The sequence below is a fragment of the Aethalodelphis obliquidens genome, unplaced genomic scaffold (assembly GCF_003676395.1).
Source record: "Aethalodelphis obliquidens isolate GAN/ISIS:26980383/991018 unplaced genomic scaffold, ASM367639v1 scaffold30, whole genome shotgun sequence".
Classification (NCBI taxonomy): Eukaryota; Metazoa; Chordata; class Mammalia; order Artiodactyla; family Delphinidae; genus Aethalodelphis; species Aethalodelphis obliquidens.
This window is the reverse complement of record NW_020837974.1, coordinates 4,446,225-4,459,001: the sequence shown is the minus strand read 5'-3', so window position 1 is coordinate 4,459,001 and position 12,777 is coordinate 4,446,225. Positions and strand designations below refer to the sequence as shown.

At 48.0% G+C, this 12,777-nt stretch overlaps 1 protein-coding gene across 1 annotated transcript in view; it reads right to left on the bottom strand.

Annotated features, from left to right (window-relative positions):
* Positions 1 to 8,081: 8,081 nt before the first annotated feature.
* Positions 8,082 to 12,777, bottom strand: part of GRID2IP (Grid2 interacting protein) — a 37,137-nt gene continuing 32,441 nt past the window's right edge. Inside the window, exons 21-22 of the mRNA XM_027125501.1 lie at positions 11,927 to 12,091; positions 8,082 to 11,698 (exon numbers count right to left, since the gene is read on the bottom strand). Coding sequence (XP_026981302.1) covers positions 11,627 to 11,698; positions 11,927 to 12,091 — 237 coding nt within the window. The 3' untranslated portion in view covers positions 8,082 to 11,626. The remainder of the gene's footprint in view (positions 11,699 to 11,926; positions 12,092 to 12,777) is intronic.

The following is a 12,777-nucleotide window of genomic DNA, read 5'->3' as shown; positions in this document are numbered from 1 at the left end:
AGAATCCGCCTGCCAATGCAGGGGACACAGGTTTGAGCTCTGGTCCGGGAAGATCCCACATGCCGCGGAGCAACTGGGCATGTGCGCCACAACTACTGAGCCTGTGCTCTAGAGCCCACAAGCCGCAACTACTGAAGCCCATGGGCCTAGAGCTTGTGCTCCGCAACAAGAGAAGCCAGTGCAATGAGAAGCCCACCGCAATGAAGAGCAGCCCCCACTTGACGCAACTAGAGAAAGCCCGCGTGCAGCAACAAAGACCCAACACAACCAAAAATAAATAAATAAAATAAATAAATTTATTTTTTTAAATGTACTATATATATGTATATATAGTAAAATGTAAAATTGCACCTTGTTTTTGAATAATTAAAAATTATAACCATTCTTCCACATCATTAACTCTTCCTGAACATCATCTTTCCATGGTACTTCTTAAACTTGTTTTCTTTTTTTTTGTTTGGCCGTGTCACAAGGCTTGTGGGATCCTAGTTCCCTGACCAGGGACCAAACCCGTGCCCTCGGCAGTCCCAACCAGTGGACCCCCAGGGAATTCTCTTCTTAAATGTTTTTTAATATCCTTTTTGTAGTAAAAAGGAGTCCATGCTCATTATAGGAAATTTGAAAATATAAAAAGGTAAAAATAAGGGGGGGAAGTCACCTATAAGTCCAAACTCTAGAGCTGAAGCTCAGAGCAGATGTGGTATCGAGTAGGGGGGCCTCCCCACAATGATTCCCCAATTCCCAGGGGAGATTTGGAGTTGCAGAGTCTTGCTGATTATGGGGCAAGATGCAGGAGGATTTGAACAATGTCTGAATTGCGGTGTCAGTAAATATAGACTTGTCTGGGAAGTCTGGAGGTGAAGCAATGGAAGTCCAGCTCCAGACAATCCTGTGAGCCCATGAGGGGACTCCCTGTATGTGAAGAGTGAGTGGGACTTGGCTGGTACTGGAACAGCCTTGTCATCATGTTGGAAGGTCTAGGTTGAGGGCCTGGGACAGCTGGACCACTGGAGTCTGTAATTGGGGTTCTAGACATTTTGCTCTGAGGTTGCATTGAAGGAGCAAAATCTGGGGAAGGGGTAGAGAAAGAGGCTCTCCACCTCTTTGCTTCACAATAGCCTGCCAAGGATGGTGTCCATGTGTGGTAACCCCCATGAGCCATGCCACCTGGTATGCATGTGCGTGTGTAGTCTCTCCCACCCAGAGTCTGGGCTGGGGCTGTGACTCACCTTAACCCATAGAATGAAGCAGAGTGATGCTGTGCTGGCTTCACACTATACTATAAAGCTACAGTAATCAAAACAGTATGGTAGTGGCACAAAAATAGAAAAATAGATCAACGGAACAGGATAGAGAGCCCAGAAATAAACCCACCACCTATGGCCAATTAATCTACGACAAAGGAGGCAAGAATATACAATGAAGAAAAGACAGTCTCTTCAGTAAGTAGTGCTGGGAAGATCGGACAGCTACATGTGAAAGAAGTAAATTAGAACATTCTCTAACACCATATACAAAACTAAACTCAAAATGTATTAAAGACCTAAATGTAAGACTGGATAGTATAAAACTCCTAGAGGAAAACATAGGCAGAACATTCTTCGACATAAATCACAGCAATATTTTTCCAGATCCATCTCCAAAAGAAAAGGAAATAAAATAAAAAATAAGCAAGTGGGATCTAATTAAACTTAAAATCTTTTCCACAGCAAATGAAACCATTGACAAAACAAAAAAAACAACCTACTGAATGGGAGAAAATATTTGCAAATGATATGACTGATAAGGGATTAATATCCAACATACATAAACAGCTCATACAACTCAACATCAAAAAAAACAAGCAACCAGGAACTTCCCTGGTGGTCCAGTGGTTAAGACGTTGCCTTCTAATGCAGGGAGTGTGGGTTTGATTCCTGGTCGGGGAGCTAAGATCCCACATGTCTCATGGCCAGAAAACCCAAAAAATGTGAAATAGAAGCAATACTGTAACAAATTCAATAAAGACTTTAAAAATGGTCCACATCCAAAAAATCTTGAAAACAAACAAACAAAACAAGCAACCCAATTTAAAAATAGGCAGAAAACTGAACAGACATTTTCCCAAAGAGGAAATGCAGATGGCCAACAGTCACATGAAAAGATGTTCAACATTGTTAATCATCAGGGAAATACAAATCAAAACCACAGTTAGATATCACCTCACACATATCAGAATGGCTATCATCAAACAAAACACAAATAACAAATGTTGGAGAGGAAGGGGAGAAATGGGAACCCCCTAACACTGTGAGTATGTAAATTGCTGCAGCCACTGTGGAAAACAATATGGAGGTTTCTCAAAAAACTAAAAATAGAACTACCATATGACCCAGCAATTCCACTCCTGGGCATATATCAGGAAAAAAAAAAACGCCACTAATTCAAAAAGACACATGCACCCCAGTGTTCACAGAAGCATTATTTACAATTGCCAAGATATGGAAGCAACCTAAGTGTCCATCAACAGATGAATGAACAAAGAAGATGTGTCATATATACACAATGGAATACTACTCATCCATGAAAAAAGAATGAAATTTTGCCATTTGCAGCAACATGGATGGACTTGGAGGACATTATGCTAAGTGAAATAAGTCAGACAGGGAATTCCCTGGTGGTTCAGTGGTTAGGACTCAGCACTTTCACTGCCAGCGTCCAGGTTCAATCCCTGGTCGAGGAACTAAGATCGCACAAACTGTGTGGCATGGCAAAAAAAAAAAAAAAAAAAAAAAAAAAGCCAGACAGATAAAGACAAATACTGTATGATATCACTTATATAAGGAATCTAAAAACCCCAGCAAACTAGTGAATATAACAAAAAAAGAAGCAGACTCACAGATATAGAGAACAAACTAGTGGTTACCAGTGGGGAGAGGAGGTGAGGGACAATATAGAGGTAGGGGAGTGGGAGGTCCAAACTATTGGGTGTAAGATAGGCTCAGAGATCTATTGAACAACATGGGGAATATAGCCAATATTTTGTAATAATTGTAAATGGAAAGTAAACTTTAAACACTGTATAAAAATTTTAAATTAAAAACAAATAAATAAAAGAGAATGAAATATCTTTCTAGACACAGAAGAATGTCAAGAGCAATGAGAAAGCTTTGAAATCAAGCACAGAGCCTTTTCTGTGTATCTGATATATTTATGGTGGAGACATAACCTACTGTACTGGGTCAAATAATGCTCCCTCCCCTACTGCAAATTCTTGTCCACCTGGAACCACAGAGTGTGACATTATTTGGAAATAAGATCTTTGCAGATGTAATTAGTTAAGGTGAGGTCATGTTGGATTAGGGTGGGTCCTAATGCAATGACTGGTGTTCTTATAAGAGAACACAGAGATGCAGACACACACACACACACACACACACACACACACATACCCTATCATGTGAAGACACTGACAGGCAGGGAAAACACCACATGATGGTGGAGGATAGAGTGGGGCATCTATAAGCCAGGGAATGCCAAGGATTGCTGGTAACCTAACGACCACCAGAGGCTAGAAGGGAGGCAATGCTGCTGACGTGAGTTTGGACCTCTGGTCTTCCAAACTGTGAGAGAGTACACTTCTGTTATTTTAAGGCACCCAGTTTGTGGTAGTTTGTTACAGCAGTCCTAGTAAATGAATACACCTACCTTTTACAACAGAATGCTTATTAGACTTACTGCTGACTTCTCAATATAAAAAATGGAAGTCAGAAACCAGTGGAATTCAAATTGATGAGAAAATATAACTGTCAACCCGGAACTGTATATTCACTAAAACTGTCTTTCAAGAACGTGGTTAGTTACAAAGATATTTTCAGATGCAAAAACTGAAAGAATTTACTACCAACAGACCCTCACTACAAACAAAATCCTAAAGTAAAAAATGTACTTGAGGAAGAATGAAAATGATCCCAGAAAGAAGGCGCAAGAAGCAAGACAGGATCACAATTCAGGATGTGAAGATAAGAATTCTGCAGGGGTGGAAACTTTGGGAGCCCCAGGGAAACACAAGAACTCAGCTGCCAGCCTTTCAGTAGGCAGAAGCTCTACAGCTAGGGGACAATGGGTCTGATTGTTTCCCAGGATGGAGTTTTCCACCAAGCAGGAAAAGAAGCTGACAAAAAAATGTCTCCTATACCGGCGATCCCTTCCGACTCAGTAATTCAGCTCCTGAACCAGCGTTATTAGTGTCCATTTACACAGCATTTTTCAGAAATATCACTTGGTGCTTAGTGTAAGGAAAGGCTAATCGAGATTTTGCGATGAGTTTCTTTTTTTTTGCGATGAATTTCTTGAGCAAATGAGAAACGGCTCTATATTCTTGATACAGGTGTAAATCTTCTAATTTATTTTTGGGATTCTTAGATGGTTTGGGGTAACTAATATGTAACTTATGAAAACTGCAAGTATTTTGTATTTCAAATACTTCTACCTACTGATGAGTGTAAAAATATCAGACTACTTAATATCTGGGACCACTTATTGGCAACCGTCGCAAAACAAATTGATTTGTATAGTGAGATGTTGCCAAATTGTTTAAATATTTACATACAGCATATACCTGTGTATTTTAGCAATGACTGGGGTCCTGTCACTTCCTTTTTTTCTTTCATAAGTGAAAAAGGTTCAGAGCACACAACCACTTTTCATTCTTAGAAACAAATGCATAAAACGATCTTTTATCAGAGCAGTAGAAAGTTAAACACTGGAAGTACCCAAATACTTTGAAAAAGCTGTCTTCTTTTCATCTCTCCCTCCATTTTGGATATAGTATGTGTGTATCTTTATTGGTACACACAGACTAGGCTTTGTGAACTACTTTTTTTTGCCAAAAAATCATGGCTTGTTGGCTCATGATGACATAGTCATACCTAAGAGATTTGTAACTTCTTTTCACTCTTTTCTTGAGCTTATGAGATAGAGTTTCAGTTCTAAGTAAGCGTCATCCAAACCTTCTGTACACATTTCAGTTTGCTGTGTAACATAATGACATGAAATCGTATTCCTTTTTCTCTTCTTGTTTCTTTTAGCATGTAAGTTTGTTGTGAAAATGTAAATCTCTGAATGGGTATGAGGTTAGATCTGAGATTTATTTCTGCACATTATGTCTGAGTCTATGATTTCTCAGAAGGACTATGTGTGTATAGACACACACATGCACATAAACGCTTATGAATAATATGAAATTATTTGAAGAGAAAAACTTTCTGCCTTCACCAATCAGGATTAATGATTGCTTAAAGACCCTGACGACCTGAGGATAACTTTCTCATGAAGTAGATTCAATGGCTGATAACAGACGCTTAGAAACGGCAAAACAGATGAAATGGCTCAAACCAGCAGGAAGTCTGGTCTTTCTCCTGGGGTTCCCCTCCTCCAGGAGCTTCTGGGGGAATCCCTCAAGGATGTGGCCACGTGCTGGAAATCTGTTCTGGTAGCGGCCTGACACCTCGGCCCAGCTTTTGCACTCAGAGCCACTACTTCTGCCCAAGCTATTTGTGTTTCCTGAATCGATTCCCTCCTAACACATACAAGTCCTGCCAACACAAATAAGGTCACATGATGATGTCTGCCTAAAGCTCAGAGGGGGAGGGCAGTGCTTCCAGGTTGATGCTCTAATCCCACATCAGGGCCTCTCCCCCCAGGGCCCAGCTTACCTCCCGCTAGTGCGGGAGCTCCCAGCTCCTCCCTCGAGGACTCTCCTCTTCCGCAACCTCCAGTCCTTCCAGCTCCTAGATGTTGGACATTGGGGTCATCCATTTCCTTCTGCGGAAACCCCCCACTGACCCCACATGGTCCAAGAATACACCATCAGTGCTTTTATTCAGTGCCGGGGACATCAGGAATCCAGTTAACATCTCTTTAGAGAAAATATTTTCCCTCCCTTTTAGGGCACTATCAAGAGAAAGATTTTGCTAATTTGCACAACCAACAGACCCTTAAGCCAGTGGTTATGCCTAGCACTCGGTTTCCTGGTGACGTCACAGTTTCCCCGCAGGACACTGCTTGGGTCCTGCCTGCCTGCGACTCCCCATCGTCTGGGTGAATTTCCTAAAACAAAGAGCATCTTCAAAATAAGGTAATCAGCATCTTTGCATCCAGAAACCAGAACGGCCAACTAGCTTCAAACACAGCTCCCTTGCTAAACACAGCTCCCATCTAAAAGGGAATCAAATCCCTTTTTAGGGGGTACACCACTGTACCCCAGGATAGCCCGAATGAGTCAACTGGCAGACATGCTTCATTTCAGGGGCTGCAAACTCACAGCTGGGCTCCATCTGGCTCACAGAAACGTTTTCTTTGGCTCATAATTGATCATCTTCCTTAAAGTTTTGAACTGGTTGCCAACATTTCGTTAGGACATTTGAAATAGAAATCTGGATTTCTAGCTTCCTTTGCGAAAGCCTGAGATCAGGCATCCCAGGGTGTGCCTTCTCACATGGAGGCCCACGGACTAGAGGGTGCAGCGGGGCCCCCGCAGACAGGGCATCCGCTCTCCAGCCCTCCCTACTGTCTCTCCCTGTCCCTCCGTGTCAGTTACCTGTCATCCTTGGTCCTGTGTAGCTGTCTTCTTACACCACCCTCTTCACAAGCCTGCATTCCTTGTCCAGTCTCCGTGGGCATTCCGTCCGCAACCCTTGCATTAGGGCTTTGGATACATGTGGCCAAACTGTTTCATAGAAAGGAGCCATTCATTTTCTTGAGCAGCTTGGTCACCCTCACCTTTGTGTTATTTATTTGATTTAATAGGCAATTACGGAACCTTGCTGTATGCAAAGGCTAGAAGCAGATGGGCCAATGGGAAATCAGGCTGATGAATGGGTTATCAGTGAGTAGACATCTACTAGCTGAAGCCTGGGTGTGTGAGAATTTGTGGAGGGAGGGCAAACAGTGCCCAGCGCTGCTTAAATAAAGGTCCATGAAGATAAAGACAACTAGAGCTTCCTGTGGTTTCCTGTCGGGACGACAGCAGGTTCAGGGGAGTGACAGGAGAGAAAGCCAGGCTGCTGTGTGCTGAGAGGTGAGGGGATGGTGAGGATGCAGAGGCAGCAAGTGTAGACAACAGCTCTGAAAAATTTGGTCTAAAGGAGGGAGTGAGAGGGCATGAGCCACTGGGGTCTAGACTGTTCTTTGAGGGTTGCAGGAAGAGGGATGTTTATTGGTGAAGGGGAAAGAGCCAGTGGAAAATGACTTGTGGTCACAGGTGCGTTGGGACCCCTGGGAGCTTGGGGAGGCGGGGATATGGGACAAAGAATTAGCTCCGAATTGGAGTTGAGAGCAATGCCTGAACATCATGGGATGAAGATGAGGGCAAGTACATAGAAGTTTGCAGATGGCGGGGGAGAAGGTGAGTAAATCCTGCTTGATTGAAGCCTTTCTCTTTGGAACATCAGCTGAATCCAGAGATCTGTGAGGCCTCCTTGGAACTAGCACTATTATATCCTTGGCACCTGGTAAGAAGGTGGTATGAGCTGAATTGTGTCCCCCTCCCCAAATTTATATGCAGAAATCCTAGCCCCCAGTACCTCAGAAGGTGACTGCATTTGGAGATGGGGTCTTTGAGGAGGTAGTTAAGGTTAAATGATATCATAAGGATGGGGCTGTAAGCCAATAGGACTGGTGTCATTACGAGAAGAGACGCCAGGGATGCACAGAGAAAAGGCCACGTGAGGACACAGCAAGAAGCGGCCGTCTGTAAGCCAAGGAGAGCAGCCTCAGGAGGAACCCAACCTGCTGACACATTGATCTTGGACTTCCAGCCTCCAGGGCTGTGAGGGAATAAATTCCTGTTGTTTAAGCCACTTAGTCTATGGTATTTTGTTATGGTAGCCTAAGCAGATTAACACAGGGAGGAATAGAAGGGGGTGAGAAAAGAGGTAAAGGCTTTCTTTATGTCGAAGTCACCAGAATCTGTGGCCCCTGGAATGCTGATAGATGTTTTTAAAAATCATGTTAAGCAAAACAAAGAAGATATTTCCACTAAGAGGATGGGCTTTGGATTTAGACAGACTTGATTTTCCATCAAGCAAGTCACATAACCCTCCGAGTTTTAGACTTTTTATTTGTAAAAAGGAGATAACAAAACCCACCTCAGAGGGTTACTGTGAAAGTAAAATGAAATATGTAAAAACATGGAGCACACTACCTAGTAAACATTAACGGATTGTTAGGAAAGGCGGTGTGTAATTGGGCTAGGCTATTTTATTAGTATCATTGAGAGAGAAATACATTCCTGCTTGTCACACCCTGTCATTTGGTGAGGAAAGGGGCGGAGGGTATGGCGCACATATTGGCTCACATATAGGGTTTCGTACTGACTTGGGTGTAGATCACCATGAAATAGAACCCTGGGAAACGAAACTCAGAGAGGCTGACCCATAAGGTTATCTGCACCCAGCATTGTGGCTGGCACATGGTAGGCAGTCAAATAGTATTGGCGATTGCATTTATGAATGAAGAGAATGCACTGAGAATGTTAAAAGACTGAACATCTATAACGATCTGTTGATGAGTATGTTAGTCAACCCCCTTAACATTGCAAGTGACAGAAACCCATTCAAACCAGCCTAAGCCAAAAAATTAAAAGAAATTAAAAAAATTCACACGTGGTGGCAGAATTTGTTGGCTTGGAAACTGAAAAGTTGGGATGTCTGCTTCAGGCACAGCTGGATCCAGGGACAAGAGATGGATGGAGTGGTCTTCTCTCCTTTTCTTCTGTATTGGTTTTACACCCAGGCAGGTGCCCTCCACGTGGTAGTCCTGGCAGCTCCTTCCAGGATTCCACCCTCGTTACACCCAACAATTCATCCAGAAGTAAGGAGCCTCCTTTTCCAAACACTTCAAACTTGAGTCTTGAATTGACTCTGAGCCACCCAACCAGAGTCACAAGATCATCCTTAATCCAATCAGCAGCACTCAAAGGCCTGGGAGCAGAGGAGGGATAATTTCCCAAAGGAAAAACAGGGAGCTTTCCCCAGCAGAAGGGAGACTGGTTGCTAGGCAGGTGCAGGCACAGACACAGACCACTGTGCCCCTGGACTTAGTGTATCTGGAGAGAAGTCAGGTAACTCATGGGTGCCTAAGTAAGAGAGAATGAAAAGCATGGCACCTGCAGGACACATGAAGATGAGTAATCAGCGCGGTGCTGGGTCCAGCGAGGACCGGGGCCACTGAGGATTTGAAGGAGGTTGGGATGTGCACCAGGGTGCCTGGCCACGGAGGTACGTGGTACACTGATGGCAACGATGGCCCTGACTCTACCTGACCCTGAATCCACACCCTCTGCCATGTAGTTCTGCAGCATCTCTCATCAAGAGGGGAGCCTATTTCCCCTCTCCTAGAATCTGGGCTGGACTTGTCACTTGCTTTGACAATATACTGTGGCGGAAGGGATGGTGTGACAGTTCTGAGGTTAGGCTTCCAGGGGTCTTCTGTGTCTCTGCTTGTTCTCTTAGGCCCCTGACCTTACCACGTGAACTGTCCTGGCTACTTGGCTGGAGGATGAGAGACCACATGAAGCCATCTCAACTGTCCCAACCAAGGCCCCAGACATGGCAAGAGCCCTGCATGACTAGCAAAGCTGCCCAGCTGACCCACAGAAGACTATAGACACCCAGGTGAGTCCACTGAGCCCAGCTCGGATCAGAACTGCCCAGCAGGACCCATGGACTCAAGAGCAGTAGTGGCTGCTGTTCTAAGTCACTGAGTTTTGGGACAGTTTGTTACACAGCATTGTGTGGGAAATAGGTAACAGTTACAAGGCGTTATAGGGAGGAAACCCAGCTAGCGATTGGCTTGCCAACCTGAGTCCCCTGGCGTGGGGCTGGAGCTACCTGAAGAGGGTGTGTGTTTCTAATTTGCAGGAAAATGCCATACAGGACACCTGGGCCTGGAGGGTCATGCCTATTCATGGCCTGGTGGAGTCTACAGTCTCTACGGATCTCATACTAGGATTTTAATGGACCTTTTGACATGTCTCTCAGAGACGAAGGCTTTGGGAAGTTATGGAAATTATCCGGCTTGAGCTGCTGGGGAGAAATGCCCTCCACTAGCCAAATCTGGGTTCATTTCCCCCACCTGAATTACACAATTTCGTTTAGATATTTTTATATGGTGGCTGTGAGCGGGGAACAAAGGAAGAACATACATGGCCTCCACAAGGGGCCTGTGGGAGACTGGGTAGAACTGGATGGGTCCCGAATACTGTCCAGGGGCAACACCAGCTATTCAATCATAGTGGAGGGAAAAAAAAGCCAGAAGATGGTTTCTAAAGTCCATTTCAGACTTCTGTGGAAGAAAGTTAAGGGAAGAGGTAACAGGAAGCTGCCTGATCCAGGATTTGTCGATTGGAGAATGGAAAGGATGAAACAAAGAAAGGAAAGGATGCCCCCAGCATCCCTCTGCTCCCAGCGTCCAGGTAGCTCCCTCCTCTCTCCCCAATCCTCACCAGGGGCTCCAGACACACATGTAAAACAGACTCTGAGATCCCAAATATGTCCCAGGTGGTGTTACTGCCTCTAAGCCTGCTCTGCTCACATGGCCTGTTCCAGGGAACATCATCATCGCCACCCACCCAGGCGAGAAACCTGGCAGCCGGCCACCAAGTCCTGCTCACCCGTCACCTGAGCATCTCTCTGCTCTCTCTGCCCTACCACGACACCCCCCTCCCACTCCCAGACTCCCCACTTCCAAGGGACCACTTCTAAACTGGATTTCAGTTTGTCTGCTGGGTGAAAACTTCAATTCTGCAGTCTGATATAGTCTTCCTAATGCTTTCCTGTTTCTCTGCCCAGCTTCTCTCCTGCCTTCTCCAATCCAGCCTTCTCTCCTCTGCAGCCAGCTGAGGTTTCTTCTGGCTTCCAAGACCCAGGCTAAGTGCGCACCCACCCCCCTCCCCCAGGTCCCTGTACTTGGGGCTCTCCTTCCATCCTGCCTGCCTTCGTCCAAGCAGCCCAGGAGGCCCTGGGCTGGGTGAGAGACCTCCAGGCCTTATCGTGCGCACTGGTGTGGCATGTTCAAGGGCGTCTGCCTCCTTCTCCACAGTCTAAGGTCTGCGGGGTCCGTGCTCCGCGAGGGCGTCCCCTGGGCACACTCGGAGCAGGCTCAGGAGAGGTTCAGACGGCCTTCCTTGGGGCCGGGCACCCTCTGGCCAAGACGCCGCCCTAGTGCCGCAGCCATCTCGGAATCCACCGGCTGGTGGCAGCGGCCCCTCCCCGGGACCCCCGAGGTCCTGAGGGCGTGCACAGCCAGCCCTTGCTGGAAGGCCCGGGAGCGGGGAGGGGGCGGGGGTGGGGCGGAGAAGGGGGAATGGACAAGGCGCGGGAAGCCGGCGGGACCTGGCGGCGGGTGGTGCACGCGTCCCGGGGAGTCGGCGTGCCGGCTCCGTCCCCGCGCTCCCAACCCTCGGAGCCCCGGGATCGGCCCCAAGAAGGGGTCTCCGCACCTTCGAGGGCGGCCGGAGCTCGACGGCTGAGCTAGCTGGAGATGCGCGCGTGGCTGGGCCCCACTCCCGCATCCGGGACCCTCCGAGCCACGCGGGCGGCGTCCGCTCCGCGCTCGGGCCGCCGAGGACGCGAGGCCGCCGCCGTCACCAGGAGAGGGGCGAAATCATCCCAGAGCTGCGTGTGCCCTCCCCAGCCTGCAGGTCGCCGAGCGCTCGCTGGGGAGGGAGGAGCGCGTGGGGTTGGTCAGTGGTCCCGGGACCGCCCCCTCCCTGCGTCGTCTCCCCCCACCCCCTCCCTCGCCGGGGCAGAGACCTACTGGCTCCGCCCCACTGGGGGAGCGTGTCACTCACTAGGGGCCCTTTCCCACCCCGGGCTTCACAGAGGTACCCCCTCGTTGGACCTATGGCCCTGCTCTCTCCTCAGGGCCTCCCACCGTGGCTCACCTCGAACTTGCTCATGAACTCCGCAAAGATGCCGAAAAAGGCCTCGGAAGTGGTGGCTTTGGAATCCTCGCCGAAGAAAGCCAGCGCCTTGCCCAGCTGCTCCATGGCCTCCCGCTGCAGCCCGTCCAGCGCCCGCAGCACCGGCTGGGCTGTCTCCAGGAAGGACTGATGGGCCTCTGTTAAGGAAACTGCCCTAGGTCCCTGGGGCAGGTCCCCGGGCAGTGACCCAAACAGCGACCACTCCAGTCTACCCCAGGCCCTTTGCTCACCTGGGCACCATGCCCTGGTCAGAGGCTCCAGTCCCTTTGCCCACTGCCCTCCAAGCTCGTCCTGACACCTGCCACGTCCAGTCCAGCCTTAGGCCTTTCACTTGCTCCTCTCTCTGTGGGGCAGCTCTCTCTTCCCTCCTGGCTCTGCTCAGATGCTACCACCCTCTCTTCCCCAACCATCCACTTAGACTGGCCCCCTCTCTCTGTCTCTCTCTTTTTCTATAGCATTTGTCACTGTCTGTGCTCAGTCGGAATATTCCCCTCTCCCGACTGCCTTTGGCTGGCCAGGCCTGGCAAGTCTGACAAGCCTCTCCCTGTATCTTGTGACTTAAGCCTGGACTCTGCCACCCCCGAGGACAGAGGGGGCGATGTAGCCAATCAGAAGAGCTCCTTGGGCTTCCCTGGTGGCGCAGTGGTTGAGAGTCCGCCTGCCGATGCAGGGCACGTGGGTTTGGGCCCCGGTCCGGCAAGATCCCACATGCCGCGGAGCGGCTGGGCCCGTGGGCCATGGCCGCTGAGCCTGTGCGTCCGGAGGCTGTGCTCCGCAACGGGAGAGGCCACAACAGTGAGAGGCCCGCGTAC